At 44.0% G+C, this 22,004-nt stretch overlaps 1 protein-coding gene across 1 annotated transcript in view; it reads left to right on the top strand.

Annotated features, from left to right (window-relative positions):
* LOC124268183 (protein smg8-like) overlaps positions 1-22,004 on the top strand; it is a 45,338-nt gene that overhangs the window by 9,939 nt on the left and 13,395 nt on the right. The window contains exons 7-12 of the mRNA XM_046703205.1: positions 2,663-2,828; positions 3,789-3,877; positions 4,362-4,495; positions 8,708-8,904; positions 10,971-11,107; positions 18,180-18,267. Of these exons, the coding sequence (XP_046559161.1) occupies positions 2,663-2,828; positions 3,789-3,877; positions 4,362-4,495; positions 8,708-8,904; positions 10,971-11,107; positions 18,180-18,267 (811 nt within the window). The remainder of the gene's footprint in view (positions 1-2,662; positions 2,829-3,788; positions 3,878-4,361; positions 4,496-8,707; positions 8,905-10,970; positions 11,108-18,179; positions 18,268-22,004) is intronic.

Here is a 22,004-nt window from a genome sequence, read left to right as displayed (position 1 = left end):
ACATATGAGTTTACCTGATCACCAAAATGCACTGAAAGACGATGTTATGAGAAGAAATTTAAACAGAGCTACATATGAAGCAATGTGTAGAAAAACAGATTGTTTAGTTTCTGCAATTGTCTCCATCAAGAAATAGACTGTCATCTGTCACCTTAAACAGATTCATGTTGATAAAACTATTGTTTCTGTATTTCGTCTGTGACATCATTAAACAATTGAATGTGACGTCAATGAAGATGGCCGTCACACTTGCTTACCGTGTTTTACTGCAAAAATGTACATGAATATAATGGATAATAAGGAAAATTGTACACTCGAGCATGTGTGCCATATGACATGTATGAAACTCGTGCAAAATTATGTATTACAATAATTTCAATTTTTACAAATTTTAATTAATTCAAAATTTCGCACTCGTTTCGTATATGTCGTATGACACACTTGCTCAAGTAATAATCTCTATTTCTTCCTTCATGCATACAAATTTAAATGGGGGACCCAGATAAATCCAAGCTGTCAGTATTATTTGTGTGCTTCAACTTCAGCATGTTCATATTATCTTCCTGCTTGATAACGGCATTATAATCTATGTCGAAATATCACCTTTCACAGAATAAAGAAGTTGTATATCCATAAAATTATCATCATTCTGCTCAATTGTATCAAACAATGGCATCAGTTACTATCAACTTGCTTGCCTGCCTGAATGAATTTCCTGTTTCATGACAAAAGAATCTTTGCCATTTATCTTGCCTCAAACATAAATGTCGTTTTATGATTGGCTGTACGCTCTTCTAATATTTTCAATGTAACCTGCGTACAAGCGAGTAACATTTTCTATGTACTCCACTGGGAATGCCAAACTCATTTGGTACTTTGTGATAGTAAATTCTTTATCTCGAATAACATTGAGTCACATATGGTATACGGAAATTACTGATGTTTTGTGAATGCAAATTGATGGAAGGGACATAACTCTAAATTTGTTGTTCTTGTCGTCTTGTCATCTGGTACTCCATACTATGATCTGATACCTGTGCTTCAAACAGTTCAAAATTACCATTGAGGTGTTTCATAAGATAAATAAGTTGTTCACTGGTGCCTCGGGGCCCATGGGTTGATGTACCCTATGATATGATGTAACTTATGATATTATCATGAGAATATTCAGTGAATGAGTCTTTTTGAACTTTGAAAGTTCTTTTTATGTTTTTAAGCTTTTAACATGAATCAAGAAACTTTTGATCTTGGAACATATCATAAATCAATTTTAGGAGCAAACCAGAAATATATATCAAGTGTTGAACTCTTAAGATCAAGACTTTAACAAGAATGTTTTACTAGAAACCTAGTAACATCAGGCCAGTTGTATTGTGAATCAAAGAAGGTCATAATTTTGTACAAAAAATATTTTCTGCTTCTCAGTCAGACATGTCCAAATTCACAAAATAATAGGAATGCCATAACTGATATTCTGTTTAGCCTGTATGTTCTTAAGACCTGAACATGAAAATTTTTGCAGATGTATTTAGTGGCTTGTAAAACTTATGGAAACAATTCCACTAAGACAATTGACAGTGGAAATGCAGATTCCATGTTCCAAACAACGACAATTGATCAAACGTTGTTGCAATGAAGTTGTTATCCATAAAGTTTGTTCTATATTGTACTTCCAAACTTCTAAAATGCCACTCAAAGAAAGAATCTCCTGATCATTGGTTTGGTGCTAATCTTTACTCTGATTAAGGTCCATGGTACCTTACTCCAACATGTGGTTGTCATAAAGAATATAAACATTTATTGCCAGTGGCTTTGCAGAGTTACATCCCTTGGGCACTTCATAAACTGATGACCACAGGTACAATCTCTGGTTCACCCCAATTATGTGTCAAGGTTTTGTCGGCACCATCCCTCTGCTTTGGGTTTCACTTACTGGTAAATGCCCAAGATCTGCATTGCTTTCCTTCCACATGAAGCTGACAACTGGAACTGTGAGCTGTGTTACACCGAACTCACTCACTCCCCTTATTAACCTATCATCCACGGCCACATCATACCAAAAGAAGTTAAAATATGGTACTTGTTGGTCCCTGCCTGGTGCTCATCATTAATAAGGACTGGTCAGATCGGAGTCAGTATAATGTGTCTGAGTGGGGTATTCATGTATACCTGCGGCATGGTATCTCTGGGCTGGCACTATAAAACCAGCTTCAGTCTGGGCTAGTACAAGCAGCCACATGTGTACAAAATGTAATTTTTTGATTAAAATTGATATTTTATACTTATCCTGACTCATGAGGTAAGCCCTCCCAACCTCCCCTCATGGCACTCTGGATTCCCTCTAATCCAGGTGTCGGGTGCTTATTCCGGAGAGAGTGATCATGTGACACATTTTCCCGCCAAAATAGTCACAAGGGAGATAACACTGGGTGAGTGATTTTACGTCCCCTTTTTTGAAGGGAGCTTCAAAAGGGGATTCAAGTGTTCCACTATCATTCGCAAGAAGAAAGGGACAAGCAATTAAGCATGATTCAGGATAAGTTTAAAATATCAATTTTAATCAAAAAATTACATTTTGTACACATGGTAATTATGATCATGGGGCCCCCACTCACTCACAAGTATGTATCGAAGTTCTCTGTCAGTGATGTTTTGTTTTCAGAATGAAGCTGCAGACCTTCATGACAGAAACCCTTCAAGGACTGTCTATATCTAAGGACTGGTTGATAGGAGCTCGACCTTGTTCTCCTCGACTGCTGTTCTATTTTGACACACCGACTTTTGAGATGGCCCCTGATGACATTGACACAGGAAAACCCAGGGCTTTGGTGGAGTTGCTTTATTAATCTATATTCCTTTCAGATAGGAGATATATGGATTATACACTCAAGGATACATCCCTGTTTTTGGACATTAGTTTTAAACTGCTATGTACTGTATGAGATGACCCCACTCAACACGCCTTCAAAATCAATGCTAATTTATATACCCTGTCTATGACACAACCCTGAATAAAGCACATCAGAGCACACATGATCACCTAATTTGTAATAAAAATGTGTTAGTGTCACAATATTTTCTCATACTATGCTTGGCCGTGTAGAGCACTACACATGGTGCCATTTTGTGTGACTCAGTGCAACACCAATTGGTAACAGTAAAAATATTTTTGTCATTTAAATTCTGAGGTAAGTCTCTTTCCTGTAATTTAACAGTCGATTGTCTATGTTTCAATGTACTTGGCTTAGTTTTGTCTAATTATGGGGTGTTTATTCAACAGTCTTCGATACACACCTTTTCCAACACTTGCTGTAAAAAACAATTGATTTTTGGTACACCGGTTAGATATCACATGTTAGGTCACATTTGCAACTGATTGGGGGCATCGCAAGTTTTGAAAATGTAACTTCATCATTGGTGACAGTTTTTGTTACTTGTACCTTCACCTTTGTTATTTCTTGAATATTATCAACACCTCAGGAAAACTTAATGACTTAAACAATGAAATTTTTCCTTATCCTGACTCATGCTTATTGTGCTTGTCTCCTCCTCCTATGCATATAGTGGAACACTTGCAATCCCTTGTAGTTCCCTTGAAGAGGACGTAAAAGTACACTCACTCATGAGTTGCCTCCCTTGTATACTTTCCCGCCAAAACAGTCATATGACAAACCATGCTTGCCACTCTCTCTGTAAAATATCAATTTTACTGAAAAAATTACATACTAGATGGCCTGATTACGGCAGATTTATTGTTTAAATAATAATGGAATGTTTCTTTTTCACAGAAAAATCCACCGCTTAAGAGACTTGTGCACAATATTGAAGACCAGATTTACAGAATTCTGAGAAAGTCAAGAATAATCACAAATATCAGGTACATTCAAAGGAATATCTTCATATTTGAAAGGCTTTTAGTTTGGATAGTGGTTTGTGCAGTCCTAAGAATTAAGAGCTGTATATCCAAGTTTGGTGTAACTTTGCTCTGTCTCTACCACGGACTGTTTTTTATATTTTGGAAGACTTTGGTCTCTAAATAGTTTTTCACTTTCAAATCCCACTCATTGATCAATCTTTGGATTTGTTATTGACATGCTCATGTTGGTGAAATCACCCATTATTCCTTGTGCTCTTTCATTCTGTCTGGTGCCATGTCTGTTGTTACCATGTGAACTAGTGACAAGCGTGCCAATGTCATATCTATGGGTGCCAGGGCTCCGCCAGGTCTGTCAATGCCAAGTCTGCTGGTGCTAAATATGTCTGTACTATCTTTACTGTTCTATATCTGTCTATGCTGTCTGGTGTACACAATAACATTATTTATGGCAATACATGATATCGCTGTTGTATTGTCTGTGCAGCAACAACTCGCTGTTCGCTGTGCCTGCCAACCAGGAGTTTGTGTATGTGAACAGCCGACCGAATGAAGCCACCGATCCCATCACAGTATTCCTGCAGAATCTCCGCATCAACTCTGCTGTTGCCAAAGATTCAGGTAAAGATGCACAGTAGGGAAGGTAATCTCCCATGATTGGGGGCAGTATAACAGATAAAAAATTGAGTTATTTATTTGTACAAGACGTTGTTACAACTGTCTCCTGACATCTTCAGCAGCAGAAAATGCATATATGTACCCCAAGGAAGACTCTCTTCACCGAACTGAAAACCCCTATGTGGTTGGCTATATTTATATTTTTTCTTATCCTGACTCATGATCTTTTGCTTATCTCCCTTTCCCTTACGAATGGTAGTGGAACACTTGAATCCCTTGAAGCGGACGTAAAAATACACTCACCCACGAGTTACCTCCCTTTTCCCTCGTAAACAGTCATGTGACCAGCCTTACTTGTCACTCTCTCCCTATTCGCCCAAGCGGATGGTTGGGCGAGCATTGGAGTCCCGTATATGGCATTATATCCTTTTTATTTAGATCCTATTCTTCAAAATTATGCTTTGTATGGATTTGGCTTTAACTACTTTGTATTCTATGTAAATATTTTGTACAAAATTATTTGTATTTGTGTCATAATTTAATCGTAATGTAGATCTTTTGTTGAGTTTTAAACGTCCTATCGTTTGGAATATCGTCGGCTCTATGATTATTCATACGAATAACCAAGCCTATCTGCTACATCGAGGTCTACGCAGTGCCGGTTATCTGGATGACGGCATACAGGTTCTTCAAAGTGCCAATCAACTCAGACAGCAGCTGAACTTCACAATTAAGTTGCTCACGCAACTAGGATGGCAAGTGAACCTGATGTAAATTGGAGTTAGAATCAAACAAGATCTTCAATTGCTGGGAATAAGAATTATCACAGCACAGAATCATATTGTGGTCCCAGAAGATCATTGGGTCAAGATACAAGCCATGATTCAACAAGCAGTCATCTCTCCATTAACACTACGAACATGGCAATGTCTACTCGGTCTACTAAACTCAGCACAGGACTTGACTCGCACAGGAAGGTTACAACTAACACCGCTGCAACGGTTCCTGATAATACATTTAGACAGCCTCGACCTTATCTTGCTGCCGGGAAACCTCAAGAGGTATCTACTGTGGTGGACACACAGGTCGAACGTTTGCGAAGAAACCTATTTACAAGAGCCGGCCTTCGACACACATCTCTACACAGACGCCTCGATGCAAGGATGGGGTGCGCATCTCAACGATCATGTGGCGTCGGGAAAGTGGTCCAAAACGCAACATCAGCTTCACATCAATCTGCTAGAGATGAAAGCAGTGATCAATGCCTTACAACTATGGTCGAGCTTGCTGAACAACAAAATGCTGATGATCCACACAGACAACTCCACAGTGGCGTTCTCCATAAACCGGCAAGGATCCACAAGGTCTCCAAGCCTATTGCAGCTCACATTCCAGTTGTTCCAGATCACACAGGAAGCAAACATCTGGATAAAGGCGTGTCATATACCCAGAGCCAACAACGTACTGGCAGACGCTCTTTCAAGACCACTACAACCGACACCTAGGGAATGGATGCTCCATCCAGAAGCGTTTCGGAACATAAGGGAGATAGGATCCCCTTGCATAGACCTGTTTGCCACGAGGTTCAACAAACAACTACAGACGTTTGTCTCACCAGTTCCAGATCCTCAAGCCTGGGCAATAGATGCACTGAGCATGTCGTTGGAAGGATTAAACGGCTACGCTTTTCAACCCCCGATACTACTGCCAAAAGTACTGTACAAGATCAAACAGACTCAGACGCTACAAGCCGAACCTACTAATACATCCTACACCAAGCAAGTCAACTGAAACCCGACAGTGTTCCAGTTACACGTGTGGACCGTATCGAAACATGCTTGAAGAAAAGAGGATACTCCGCCAGGGCAGCCAAAGCAGTAACGCTAGCGTTTCGCAGATCGACTCGTAACCTATATGACGACAAATGGCTGAAGTTTGAGACTTATGCAAGGCGGAAAGGCTTCACAGCGATGATAGCCACTCATCCTCAAGTGGCGGAATATCTGTGTCATCTTAGACAGACCAGACATCTGAAGAGTTCGACATTATCTACATACCTCGCTGCTATCAGTACAGTAATTAGCATGAAAACAGGCATCAAGTTGACGGAAGTACCAGAATTACTTGCTCTGCTGAGATCTTTTAAGCTGGAGGAAGACGCTGTTCCTGCTTGCGTTAGCCACGGCAGCTCGAATATCGGAGATACATGCGCTGGACTTTGGTCGAACCAGATTTGACAGAGGGCAACATAATGCAGTTCATCTAGGAATTAGATGGGATTTTATTGCCAAGAACCAGCTACCTGGTCAACCAGATAGACAGTTCCACATACTAGCGCTGTCTACAATCCTCGGTCCACAGGATATAGAGGACTTATCCTTGTGTCCAGTCAGAGCCCTGAAGATATATCTTCAAAAGACTGAGACGAGGAGACAATAATTCAAGCGCCTGTTCATATCGTTCTGGATGAGAGCCGTTATATTGAGAGTCTATAAAGCAGCAGGACTAGAACCTCCTAGAGCTTCCAACCCACACGAAGTCAGAGCACTGGCGTCAACACTGACTCTGCACGGAAATTGCTCTGTACCAACAATTATGGAGGGCAGCTTTTGGAAGTTGGACACAGTGTTTGCCAACCACTACCTCGAAGACATAGCCACTGAAGACGTCTCAGGCATTCACCAATTTGGGCCTTTCGTTGTAGCACAGCAACTAACGGTTCCTCAAAGGCACTGAGTTGGAAAATCTCACCCTTTATCACGTTGACTTGTTGATAACTTTTACTAAGGAAAAGTATTAGTTTGAAAGTCCATGCGCACAGTCTAGGACAGGCTAGCATGAGTGATTAAAGATCCTGTACGGGTAAAGATCTTACCTGTACGTGAAGGGGTCGCAACTCTTTTATGATAAAGATCTTATCATAATCTATGGGTTGTTATGAGATATCTAGTAATAAGAAGATACTAGTTTATCTGTAGCCACAAAGGTTCATCAAAGGCGCTGAGTTGGAAAATCTCACCCTTTATCACGTTGACTTATTGATAACTTTTACTAAGGAAAAGTATTAGTTTGAAAGTCCATGCGCACAGTCTAGGACAGGCTAGCATGAGTGATTAAAGATCCTGTACGGGTAAAGATCTTACCTGTACGTGAAGGGGTCGCAACTCTTTTATGATAAAGATCTTATCATAATCTATGGGTTGTTATGAGATATCTAGTAATAAGAAGATACTAGTTTATCTGTAGCCACAAAGGTTCATCAAAGGCGCTGAGTTGGAAAATCTCACCCTTTATCACGTTGACTTGTTGATAACTTTTACTAAGGAAAAGTATTAGTTTGAAAGTCCATGCTCACAGTCTAGGACAGGCTAGCATGAGTGATTAAAGATCCTGTACGGGTAAAATCTATGGGTTGTTATAAGATATCTAGTAATAGGAAGATACTAGTTTATCTATAGCCACATGAATCAACATGATTCAACTTGTCTGAGATTGAAGTAAGACAAGAAAGTGGTCCCCCCCCCCCGAGTAACGGAAATTGGAAGAATAGGATCACGGAAATTCCGTTTCACAGTTCCCATGGGGGGGATACAGGACGTATCTAAGGACAGCTGTTGAATCCAGTGGCTTGACCCACCACCAATCTGTCGGATTCTATAAGCAAAAGATCATGAGTCAGGATAAGGAAAAATATGTAATTTTTAAAGTAAAATTGATATTTTTATACTTATCCTGACTCATGACGAGAAGCCCTTCCAACCTCCCCATTGAAGACACTTGAGATTTCACAGCAGATCCAAGTGCATGGGCAGAAAAGCAGGAGAAAGTGACAAGTAAGGAAGGTCACCTGACTGGTTTGCGCGGGAAAGGGCAAAGGGGGGTAACTTGTGGGTGAGTGTATTTATACGTCCGCTTCAGGAACTTCAAGGGATTCAAGTGTTCCACTACCATTCGAAAGGGAAAGGGAGATAAGCAAAAGATCATGAGTCAGGATAAGTGTAAAATATCAATTTTCTTTAAAAAATTACATATTTCAAAAGAATTCATGTTTTAGACAAGTAAGGGCTGCTTAAAATTGGAGTGGCTTTTACATGCCTTTCGTACATATAAACATAATTATTATGTTGCATAGGTTGGCTTAGTGCATGTTTGATATATATAAAGCCAGCCTTGTTATATGTATTACTATGAGGACAAACCTGCTTTGTGTCACAGAATCCCCACGCAGTCGGAGCTACGCGACCAATCGGCGCTCAAACCAGGCATCAGGGGATACTCAGAGAACGTCAGTGACAATGTTTAGTCGCCCTGAGAACAGCTTCAAGGAGTTCCTGTGGCAGCACATTGACCAGGCTTTCACCAAGGGCTTTGATGATAATGTCGGTAGAAACCCAGTCCCTGCAGTGTTTGAGGTAATTGAATGTGTCCTTTTTGTACCCACGCTAGTGTCCAATGCTTGTCACACATGGTGATTCTGGGGTAGTGTCCCCTAATGCTTGTCACACATGGTGATTCTGGGGTAGAATAGGTCCCCTAGTGTCCAGTGCTTGTCACACATGGTGATTCTGGAGTAGAATAGGTCCCTTGTGTTCAGTGCTTGTCACACATGATGTTTTTTGGGTAGAATAGGCCCCTAGTGTCCAGTGCTTATCACACATGATGTTTTTGGAGTAGAATAGGCCCCTAGTGTCCAGTGCTTGTCACACATGATGTTTTTTGGGTAGAATAGGCCCCTAGTGTCCAGTGCTTGTCACACATGATGTTTTTGGGTAGAATAGGCCCCTAGTGTTATCCAGTGCTTTTTAGTATCACACATGATGTTGTTGCTTATCACACATTATATTTTTGGAGTAGAATGGGTACCTTGTGTCCAGTGCTTATCACACATGATGTTTTTGGGGTAGAATAGGCCCTTTGTGTTCAGTGCTTGTCACACATGGTGATTCTAGGGTAGAATAGACCCCTAGTGTCCAGTGTTTGTCACACATTGTGTTTTTGGGGTAGAATAGGCCCCTAGTGATTAGTGTTTGTCACACATGGTGTTTTTGGGGTAGAATAGGCCCCTAGTGTCCAGTGCTTATCACAAATTATTTTTTTGGAGTAGAATGGGTACCTTGTGTCCGGTGCTTACCACACATGATGTTTTTTTGGTAGAATAGGCCCCTAGTGTCCAGTGCTTATCACACATGATGTTTTTGGAGTAGAATAGGCCCCCAGTGTCCAATGCTTATCACACATGATGTTTTTTGGAGTAGAATAGGTCCCTTGTGTTCAGTGCTTGTCACACATGGTGTTTTTGGGGTAGAATAGGCCCTTTGTGTTCAGTGCTTGTCACACATGGTGATTCTAGGGTAGAATAGACCCCAAGTGTCCAATGCTTATCACACATGGTGATTCTAGGGTAGAATAGGCCCCTAGTGTCCAGTGCTTATCACACCTGGTGATTCTAGGGTAGAATAGGCCCCTAGTGTCCAGTGCTTGTCACACATCTTGTTTTTGGGGTAGAATAGGTCCCTAGTTTCCAATGCTTGTCACACATGGTGTTTTGGGGGTAGAATAGGCCCCTAGTGTCCACTGCTTAGCTCACACATGATGTTTTTGGAGTAGAATAGGCCCCCAGTGTCCAATGCTTATCACACATGATGTTTTTGGAGTGGGTAGGTCCCTTGTGTTCAGTGCTTGTCAATGGTGTTTTGGGGGTACCTTGTGTCCAGTGCTTATCACACATGATGTTTTGGGGAATAGGCCCCCAGTAGAATGTTTTTGGAGGAATAGGTCCTTTGTGTTCAGTGCTTGTCACACATGGTGATTCTAGGGGTAGAATAGACCCCAGGGTAGAATAGTCCCCAATGTCTTATGCTTATCACACGTGGTGATTCTAGGGTAGAATAGGCCCCTAGTGTCCAGTGCTTATCACACCTGGTGATTCTAGGGTAGAATAGGCCCCTAGTGTCCAGTGCTTGTCACACATCTTGTTTTTGGGGTAGAATAGCTCCCTAGTTTCCAATGCTTGTCACACATGGTGTTTTTGGGGTAGAATAGGCCCCTAGTGTCCACTGCTTATATCACACATGATGTTTCTGGGGTAGAATATGTCCCTAGTGTCCAGTGCTTGTCACACATGGTGATTCTGGGGTAGAATACATCCCTAGTGTCCAATGGTTGTCACACATGGTGTTTCTGGGGTAGAATAGGTCCCTAGTGTCCAGTGCTTGTCACACATGGTGTTCCTGGGGTAGAATAGATCCCTAGTGTCCAATGCTTTTCACACATGGTGTTTTTGGGGGTAGGATGGAACACCAGAACAAACACTTGTAATCACCAACTAAAATGAGTGCTTCTTGGTTACAAAGTGTAGCCTTATATCATTGTGCATCATGTTGCTGGCCACAGACTAAACTATCAATATGTACAGATGTAATATTGCTGTCTGAAAGGTAAGACAAGAGATGATGTTCATTGTGTTTTTTACATGCAGATGGCCAGCAGTGAGACGTGGTTTGCCGTGGCTATTCGGCTGTACAAGTTTTTCTTCTCTGACTCACCTGAAGGAAAAGTTGCTACCCACCCCACACTCAGGTCCCTGCTGGAGACGGATGTCAGGTTCTCAGAAAAGTAAGATATCTTCCATAAATTTTAAACACGAAATCAGTCACCAGTACAATATCATTAGCTCATCCGAAGAAACATACCAGTGATGAGGTGACTTTGGGGATAGATGACAGTTTACTGAATCATTGCTGACCAGTGTTTGTGTTATAACTTATCCTTTAGTACAGAGCACTAGGGATGTAATCATTTAACATCTTGCCGTGAATAGCTTCAAAATTCTCTGCCCAAACATGTTAAATTATTAAACTTATCCTATCTCACGACTTGCACCTCTCTCTCTTCATTCGACCATGAGTGGAAACGAATTAAACTTTGCTCCAGGCCTTCCTTGTCCCTGTCCCCGTGCTGTGCATGCCTTCCTGCCTTAGCCATGCTCACTAGGCCGTGACAGCACGTGGCATGCGCAGTCCTCACCCACGATCACCTTCCATACTCATTCTCTTTATTGTCGCTCGACAGAGTGGACGTGAATTGTTTTCGTCTGATAATTGCTCAACATGGTTAAGCCTGTTCAGGCCAGAAACGAAGTTTTGCGCTCAGCGTAATAAAGTTTTTTCAGCTTGGGACCCACACACATCGTGTGTTGATTATGTGGGTTGTTGTGATTGGGACAAACGTTGTCCTAAATGTTCAGGACTGTCTAATGAGGATTTTAAAGCTTACAAACATTTGGCAGATAGGGCCAGGAATGCTTATGCAGGATCTGGTCCATCTCCCCGCTAAAAACAATGTTTACATCGCCCCATGCTACCTGCTCGCCGTTCTAAATCTCCCGTCTCTCCTAACGAAGATTTTATGGATGCTTCGTCTGATTCCTATTTGTCTGAGAATGTTAAAAGGCTTTTGGGACGCTTTCCTCACCTAGCTCAAGCTCAAGCATGCAAGGATGGTAATGACTGATATTTCCTCTACACAAGACCTGCGATCTACTTCATCTCATAGATCCGTTTCTTCGGACAGTTCAAAGTCCTCGAAAACTTCTAAATCCAAGCATTCATCATCGAAGCGTGGATCGGCGTGGTTGGAACATAACCGTTCTCCTCTTCATACGGTTTCATCCCACCAAAACAATTAACCCACACGAGTTGAGTCACCATCTGGTTCGGAGGTTCGAATTCGTTCTTCTACTGCTGGGAAGTGTCGTTCTAGATCTCGTTCACGCTCGAGCTCTCGTCGTCCTTCCAATGTACCAGTCCGAACCGATTCACCACCTCGATTCATTTCACCAATCAGAATTGGGTCTAATGCCAGTGTTGGTTCACTAGAATGGAACCATTCACCTATCCGTGTCATTGCCAAGGGTCGAACTCGAATGGATTCACCAGGACGAACCGGTTCACATTCCCGACTCAGTTCACCTCAACATAGGTTTCAGTTCGACTCACCATCTCATAGTCGAATCAATTCACCACAGCGGTTTGATTCACGTAGTTGTTCAGTCTCACCTAGTCGAAGTGGTTCGCCATTTCGATCCGGTTCACCTAGCCGTACGGGGTGTTTCGTCAGGGTGATTCTTGTAGTCGGTCTCATTCACCTCAGGTGAATCAGGATATCCTGTCTTGTCAGTCTAGAGCTAGTGAGCACTTGCGGTCAGCACTTTTACGTGATAGTTCCACTGATTAACATCGTTCTGTGAGGATGGTATCACCTGCTAGGCTGCGTTATGGTTCAGTGGATCGGCGTTCACCTTCACGCCATGCCACTTCTACTTTGCCTCGGTCATAGGTTATTGCCGAGTCTTGGAATCCTGCGCTTGATCCCTCTCCAGCGCCGGGTTTAGACACCATGCTTCTTGCTGTTGACCCTGAGTAGCGTAATTTTGCGCACACTGTAACAATATTTACTTCCTCGGAACCTCGTCATGTGTGGGTTGTATTGACCTGTGTTCCTGGAGCAAACGTCAGGAATGTGCTCCCTTATCAAGGACGTTTTTAGAGCATATAGACATGCTTGCTCCCGTTGGCTGGCAGACAGAGCTTGTTACACTTCAACAGTTGATCACCCGACCAACCCCCGCTTTTAACCACCGGTATTAACTGCTCGTTGTCCGGAGATTCCCATGTCGGACGGTGATAATTTTATTGGCGCATCATCAGATGTCTTCTCGTCGTTCCGCCTCATCAAACCGCTCTGTGTTCACACAGCCGATCTACATCGTCAAATCGCGGATCCGATTCACCACACCGAATTGGTTCGCCATACCGAATGGATTCACCAGACCGAACCGTTTCGCCATGGCGTATGTGGATTCCAGGATTACGACATCGACTCAGTTCGCCATAATATTAAGACAGCCAATCGAGAGAGACTGCTTATCGAGGGTGACAGACAGAAACACCCGTGAACGGTTTGACTAGCTCAAGCACTGAGTTCAGAGGTCACTGCAGTTATGCAAGGACTGTCACCAGACAGCGATCTACTAGATCTACCTTTATCACTCCACCTGGCGACCATCATTTTGTTCGGGCAACCGAAACGTTCCTGGGGTCACCGATCGTACAAATTTCTTCAATTCGTTTACAATGTGAACGTTCCTATAGATTGACTGACAATCTCCATGCACCGAACATACTGCATTGATCACTCCGCCAGAACTGACGTAGTTGCTCGGCTTATTGAACGTTCTTATATCAGGAGATATCTTTTCGTCAGAGGCATGAGTGGTTAGACCTCTCATTTCCCTCGACCTGCGAGGGCCGTGGGGTAGCCTAGTGGTTAAAGCCTTGGCTCTTCACGCCGAAGACCCGAGTTCGATTCCCCACATGGGCACAATGTGTTGAGCCCATTTCTGGTGTCCCCCGCCGTGATGTTGCTGGATTATTGCTAAAAACGGCGTAAAACTAAACTCAGTCAGTCAGTCAGTCAGTCAGTCCCTCGACCTGTGAGACACCTACCTTCATATCCGGATACATCCAGACTATCGGAAGTATCTTCGATTTACTTTCAAGGGGCGTCATTGATACCAATGGAGGGTCCTTCTGTATGGGCATATGTGCGGCCCCGTGGCTTTTTACTCAGATACCCAATCCGATAACAAGCTACCTGCATTGTCGAGGCGTGACATTTGAGAACTATATCGACGACTGTTCAAGCCCAGCAGGATCCAGTCGTCCTTCCTGTCCACAGGCAGTTCATCATCAAGTTGCTCACGCAATTAGGATGGCTGCTAAATTCGGAGAAATCAGAGGTAACACCGACCCGATGATTTCTTTTTATTGGGACAATATTCAACACGACAGGTCATGATGTTTGTGCCCCAGGAGAGGTGGGACAAGATTCAGTGCAACGCACCACTAGTGCTGGTCCAACCCACAACTTTTTGCCAGTGGCAGAAGTTACTAGGGTGGTTGACGTCGGCACAAGCGCTGACTTACAGGGGCCAGCTGCAGCTTCGCCCTAGTCAGATGTTTCACCAGTTGCGATCGTTTCTGCTTTGTGTACAATCTGAATAAAATTCTGAATTTTATTTCTGATTTGTGTCTTCGATTCTTCTGGGACTTGTGAGATTTCCCGATTCAACTACCCTTTCACCCTCCATGGGATGGTGTCTGTGGGGCTTGTTTCGAAGCAGGGGCTGGCCCGATACTGGTCGTCAGACCTTGGAAATCGTGGTAATGCGACTGATTACACTCGCTAAGCTGTGTCCTTTCACTTTCGTGAAGGTAGTGACTGAACACCACATTGCTCGGGAATCCCGGTCCCTGGAACACTTGTGCTTAGTAAGTCAACGGGTTCGAACTAACCATCGCATGTCTCGCTTTTGAGATACTGGAGGGTCGCCACCTCACTTACTGTCCTCTGCTCCACGGAGTAATTACGTCAGTGAAGTGAGTCATTCCCGAAGTGTCACACTTTGTAGCGTTCATGCTCCTAAGTACCTACCGTATATGACCGTCTATAAGCCGAATTTTGAGGACCAAAAAAAGCCGTCTGTAGAAGGGGGTCGTCTTATCCATGAGTTAAACTTTCGTCAAACTTTTTTCCAGGGGTAAAAAAAAAACAACATCGTATCACTTCGCTTGAACAAACAACAGAAGACGACTTTGTCAGTAGAGACGTCAAATTTGCAATTAAACATCACTAGACAAGATTAATGACCATTTAAGTTATAAGTTGTTTTTGCTGGGCATTGTTTTATTTGCAGGGATTAAGATTACCGTGCGTATTTGTCTCGTACACAAAGCCGGAAATAGCAATCAGCTGTGCACACGTTTCCCGGCGAACAAGTTCAAACATGCACAATAATATAACGGGACGAATTCTGACGCAGTCATCAGTAAAATATAATACAGAATACCGCTATTTAACCCAAAGAAATATATCCTAGCATTGTGTAATTTTAGTTACAGTTTTGCTCTATAAATTAATTAAGATTACCGCGCGTATTTGTCTCGCATACACAAAGCCGAAATAGCAATCAGCTGTGCACACGTTTCCCCGCGAACAAGTTCAAACATGCACAATAATATAACGGGATGAATTCTATTGATTGAATACTATTATTTAACCCAAAGAAATATATCCTAGCATTGTGTAATAGTTTTTATGTAAAAAATATATAATCAACACTAAGGTTATACGGACCATCATGAACGTGGTAAGCACGTGACATGGAACGAGGCGGTAATCAGTTTGTGATTGTCGAATGGGGTAAAATAAGCAAGCCAGTTTGTTGCTACAATAAATATGATATTTAGAGAAGCAAAATATATTATGCATTTTCTGTCAACTACACTTCGTTTCGATCCGTGAGTAGACACAATATATATGACAGTGAATTCTTTGACAGTGACACGGAATTTGATGGGTTTACGGCCGATGACTTGTGAAAATCTCAGAACTCTCTTGCAGAAATGTCAGTGTTTATTGTTAGTGGACTATTTTTCTTATTGTCATATATATATAGATGAAATATGGACACTTAAATAATATATTTTGAAACAAAAGTTGACTTCAGTTTTTATTTACCGATGGTACTTTTTCTCTCCATACTCACCGATTTCACAAAATGGCGTCTCGTTGTTGATGCAAGCAGTGATCGTCGGGATATAAAAAGGAACACAAACACATGTTGCCACAATACACCGGTAATCTTTATTATGTAATATTCTCACCAACACTTACGCTGTATATCCACTTTCCAAATGGCGTCTCGTTGTTGATGCAAGCAGTGATCGTTAAAAAAAGGTAAACAAACACCGGTAATCTTTATTATGTAATATTCTCGTAATGGTGTCTCGTCGTTGATGGAACATACTTACCGGGTACTCTGGTCTCTGTTGGCCTCGACCCATCGCGGGGGGTCGGCCTATCCATGAGAGATATGATTTTGACACTGATTTTGAGGGTCAAGTTTGGGGGTCGGCTTATCCATGGGATCGGCTTATAGACGGTCATATACGGTATACACATTTATGTGATCTTACTGTGGTAAGTAGTGGAAGTCATAAGATGATGTTATGGTACTGAACGTTAAAATTGTGAGTTTTTCCGATTCAATTACCCTTTCACCGTCCTGGGGACGGTGTCTTTGGGGGTTGTTTCGAAGCAGGGGCTGGCCCGATACTAGTCGTTAGACTTTTATTACGGGGGTACCTTGGAAATTGTGGCGATGCGACTGATTACACTCACTAAACTGCGTCCTTTCACTTTGTGAAGGTAGTGACTGAACACCACATTGCTCGGGATTCCCGGTCCCTGGGAGCACTTGTGCTTAGTAAGTCAATGGTATCGATTGTTTTGTTTCCTACGGTTGTTTTGGCATAACGCTTAGCTGTTATCGCTTGAACTTCGGGTAATCTATGACCCACCTTCCTACCGTGGGATAAGTGCAAGTCGTGAGATAGGATAAGTTTAAAAATTTGGAAATTTTAACTATAAATTGTATATTTATATACTTATCCTATCTCACGCGATAAAGTCCCACCCTACCTCCCCACTACTTAGATTACCACCGTTCCGGTTTTGTCCTTTTATGGTTCCAAGATCGAGAATGAGTATGGAAGGTGATCACGTGGGTGAGGACTGCGCATGCCACGTGCTGTCACGGCCTAGTGAGCATGGCTAAGGCAGGAAGGCATGCACAGCACGGGGACAGGGACAAGGAAGGCCTGGAGCAAAGTTTAATTCGTTTAATTCATGGTCGAATGAAGAGAGAGAGAGGTGCAAGTCGTGAGATAGGATAAGTATATAAATATACAATTTATAGTTAAAATTTCGAATATTTATGTTCAGAGACAAACAAGACTTGAAGTCAGTCAGCATGAGTCGAGTTCCCCAGCCAGGGGCGTAGCTACCATTATACAAAAAAAGCCCGGGCTTACACATGATTGTTGCTGAAAAGGTTGGATAAGCACTCAATACTCTCTTAATATAAAGCTGTGCAACCTATCGGGCTTACACGAAAAAATTGGCTTGCTACGCGCCTGCCAGCTGCATTTACTCCATCTGTCAGTTTTCAGTCTTTGGTGTGTATTTTTTTTTTTTTTAAAAGATTAGTCCAGAGTGCTGGTTAACACATTTTACATCTGTAGCAGGTGTAATTAAACAATAAACACATTTAATAAGTGTGCATTTTCACTCAGTGTATAATTACACACCAGTTTATAGCAAAATTGGGGACGATGGGGTAGCCGACAAGTGTTGGCTTGTCATGCCGAAGACCCAGGTTCCTGTACCTGTGAAGAAGCCCTTTTCAGGTTTCCACTGCCGTGATATTTGCTGGAATATTGCTAAATGTGGCGTGAAACCATGCTCACACAATCAATTTAGCAAAATTGAGAACTGGTTCAGAACAAAACTCTCAGTTCTACCTTGCGGACAACCTTCATTTTATCTTCACTTATTGTCAGCACAATTTAGTAGTCTCGCACCAGCAGGGAGGCTGTGTTAATGATTTCCAGTAACAAGCTTCAGAGGAAGCAGGTGCTTGAAAGTGTCAGAGGGTAGGATCTATTAATTATATGATTATTACGAAATACTAGTGTATTCACATGAAAGGTATCCTAAGGCAGTTTCTACAAAAAGCAAATGCTTACTCTGACAGACAGATCCAATGTTGTTTTGTCTTCTGCAGCCGATGCTCCAAGATCTTGCCACTAGCTGAGAATGCCTACCAGCAAGACTTGCCCCAACACTACATCACCACCTACCATCTGTCTAAGGTGGGTTGTCATGGTGGAATATTGCAAAGTGTTATCAGAATGTCAATGAGAATACCATAGGAATGTTGTGACACAATCAAAATAGGACCATCAGAGTGTCATGAGTAATATCAAGATATCATCATAATACCACCATGTCTCGTCACAATGTCATCACATTGTCAGCAACCCATGATAATCGTAAGAGGCGACTAACAGGATCGGGTGGTTAGGCTCGCTGACTTGGTTGACACATGTCATCATATCCCAATTGCGTAGGTCGATGCTCATGATGTTGATCACTGGTTTGTCCAGACTTGATCATTTATTGACCACCGCAATATAGCTGCATCATTGCAAACAACAAACCAACCAATCAAATTGTCATCAGAATATCATCACAATATCAAATAATCATCACAACGCCACACAAAACACTCTACTGGCTAGCGACCAGTTATTGCCAATACATCAGTATCACATGTGTGCAATTCCGGTCAGTTACAATTCCGGTATTCTTCTTCATAGAGATCGTCCTTGGGGTACATATTATGCATTTTCCAAGCTGAAAATGTCCTGTGACAGTTGTATCAATGTTTTTTTGAATAAAAAGATTGTACAATAAATAAACTCTTTTATTTATTATACGGCCCCTACCTCACGGAGTTACCTCCCGTTGCGCATGCGCACCAACTGGGTAAGCTCCTAGACCCGTATCATCATTCCTTCTGCTGTCACTGCCGTGAACAGACGTCCATGAGCCGTACAGCGCTGAACTTTCTGAATAAGAAAACTATGTCTTATACTACACTACCTGTATGTATGGTCTTTATTTGCCTATGAAAGGAACAGTAAAGCTTTACAGTTGGTTGTTTCATAATTGTGACTTTGTATTAATTCTAATACGCTCACTTTCCCGTGGTTTACGCACATGTTGCTCTGCCATGGCGGGAAGTTTAGCGTGCCATGTGGTCGTAATATTGCGTATTGAACCAACTCTTACTTCCCGTGGTAGCCTTCACGTATTTTTCAATGTTTTCTACGTGTATATATGTTGCTGGTCCGCCGTTAGCTACATGCTTGCGTGTTTGCTTTCAGGCCTTTTTGTCCTGTTCGGTCTGCCGACAGGCATGACCAATGTGTAGCCTGTCTGGAAAAGACCGGCCATGACGCCGAAGTGTGTCCAATATGTCTTGGGTTTTCCCGCCGTGCCCAAAAGAGGAGGGCGGCTGACACTCTCTTTTACAAAGAGATGCGAGAGGCGGGTGGGGAACTGACCCAGGTCCCCCCGTCTAAGGCCCAAAAGCGGTCTCGTAAGGGAAAAAAAATCCCAAAGCCAAGCCTCCTCTCCTGCTTCTACTGGTGGGTTTGACATGTCTTTAATGGATAAATTGTTTCAGCAACATATGGACTCCGTGAAGTCCCTCATCCGTGAGTCTGTTGGAGGGCTCCGGCAGGAGTTCCTCGCTCACTCCGGACGGGGGGCGGAGACTCAGGTGGTGGGATCGCCGGGCTCGGCTCGATCCCTCAGCCTTGAGGCATCTGTAGACCCGTTGCCTCTAGCTTCGGGTCCGGACGCCTCGGCTGCCCCGGAGGGGGAGGTGCTCCGAGTCCCCCTCTTGGAGTTGGCGCAGGGACCGTTGAGTATTCCTGGGATTCCGATCCCTGCGCCCTCCCGCCCCATGAGAGAGGGGTTGAACCGCATGCTAGAAGTACCATCCTTCAAGATGGAGACCCTGCGCTCGGTGATCTCATATGTTCAGCCCGGCGATTGGCTCACGTCAATCGACCTAAAGGATGCGTATCTGCATGTGCCCATACATCCATCGTTCAAGCAGTACCTTCGGTTCTCTTACGATGGGATGTGTTACCAATTCAGGGTGCTCCCCTTCGGCATATCGACTGCCCCAAGGGTGTTCACCAAGCTCATGTTAGTCCCAGCTACCCTCGCTCGTTCGCAAGGAAGGCGTTGTTACCCTTACCTCGACGACTGGTTGCTCGGAGCACTAACACAGCCAGCGAGTCTAGATGCTACTCACACAGTGATAGACATTCTAACTCGACTGGGGTGGATAATCAACCTCAAGAAATCCGACCTGGTACCCACCCAGGACTTGTTTTTTCTTGGAGCGCGATTCCAAACAAACAAGGATCTCGTTTCCTTGTCGCCCGACCGGATCACCAGAGTTCGGGAGATGGTATCTTCGTTCCTCTCCCAGCCCCAGGCACCAGCACTGACTTGGCTCCGTCTACTGGGCCATATGGCGGCGACGATCTCTGTCGTGTGGCGGGCGCGGTTGAGGATGCGCCCTATACAGCAAGCTTTGGCTCGGCTGTGGGCTCACACGGAGGATCTGGAGCGCAGTCTCACAGTCCCCGAGTGGTTGACACCTCACCTTCAGTGGTGGACAAATGTCGGAAATCTCACAAGGGGGTTCCCCTTGGAAATCCCGACGCCAGCTCTCACAGTTCAGACCGATGCGTCCCTCACGGGCTGGGGGGGTGTTCTGGGCAGTCTGTCGGCGTCCGGACTCAGGTCCGAAGCCGAAGCCCACCTTCACATCAACGTGTTGGAACTGAGAGCTGTGTGCGGTTGGTTTTCGAGCGCTTCAGAGAGCATGTCCGTGGCCAGGTAGTCCGTCTTCAGTGGATCTGTTTGCGTCCGGCGGGACACATCAGACACCCGTGTTCTGCTCTCGAATACCGGACCCAGGGGCGTTGGCTGCCGACGCCTTCCTGCTGGATTGGACGGGCAAAGTGCTCTGGGCGTTCCCGCCGTTACCACTCATTCCCCGTGTCCTTTCACAGCTGTCCACCCAGCCAGCTCGGCTGCTTGTGCTACTGGCACCGCTTTGGCCGTCACAGAGCTGGTTTCTGGTAATTCTCAGGTTTCTGGCTCAGCCTCCTGTTCTATTACCTTTACGACCGGACATTCTCACTCAGAACGGAGCGCCCCACCCAAATCCACGGATTCGGTGGGTGGCTTGGCCTCTGTCAGGTCTAGCCTCGAGGCACGCCGGAATTCCTGCAGCAGTTGCAGACACAATTCTGGCTTCAGGCGGATTCGACAAACGCTTCAGTATGAGGATAGGTGGTCCCGCTATGCGCTGGTGTTCAGATAGGGGGATTGCAGATCCCTTTTCTGCGGATTTAGTCCGAGTATTGGAGTTTTTGCAAGCTCGTTTGGAAGAAGGCCTGGCGGCTTCGACCATTCGTGGCTACTCCACCGCTATTTCCACTTTTCACACCTGTCGATGGTGCTCTTCTGGGGCAGCACCCTCGCAGTGCTGGCTTTCTTGCTGGCGCTGAACGGATTCGACCTGCTCTCAGGCGAACCAGTCCACCTTGGGATTTGTCAATCGTGCTCGATTGGCTGTCTGGTCCAACTTTCTCACACCTATCGGCTATTTCCATTCAGTTGTTAACTTGGAAGGCTGTGTTTCTGGTGGCGGTAACATCTGGATGTAGGGTCGGCGATTTACATGCTATGTCGTCCAACCCGGCGCTGACTGTGTTTCACACTGATCGTGTCAGCATTCGCCTCCCCGGATACTTACCGCATGAAGGTCGATCACGCTTTCCATGTGACAGCTCCTATCGAACTTCCCACTCTTACCCAGCCTTCCACATCGGGGACCACTCCTACGAGCACTCACCCGTTGGATGTCCGTAAGACGCTCAAAGTTTATATCAAACGAACGCAGGGAATCCGTACGGGTACCCAGCTGTTCTGTTGTTACGGTGGCGGGAAGGCTGGT

The sequence above is a fragment of the Haliotis rubra genome, unplaced genomic scaffold, assembly GCF_003918875.1.
Source record: "Haliotis rubra isolate DU_JTF1 unplaced genomic scaffold, ASM391887v1 Scf137, whole genome shotgun sequence".
NCBI classification, from domain to species: Eukaryota; Metazoa; Mollusca; class Gastropoda; order Lepetellida; family Haliotidae; genus Haliotis; species Haliotis rubra.
The sequence above is the reverse complement of the archived record's forward strand: the minus strand, read 5'-3'. Positions and strand labels throughout refer to the sequence as shown.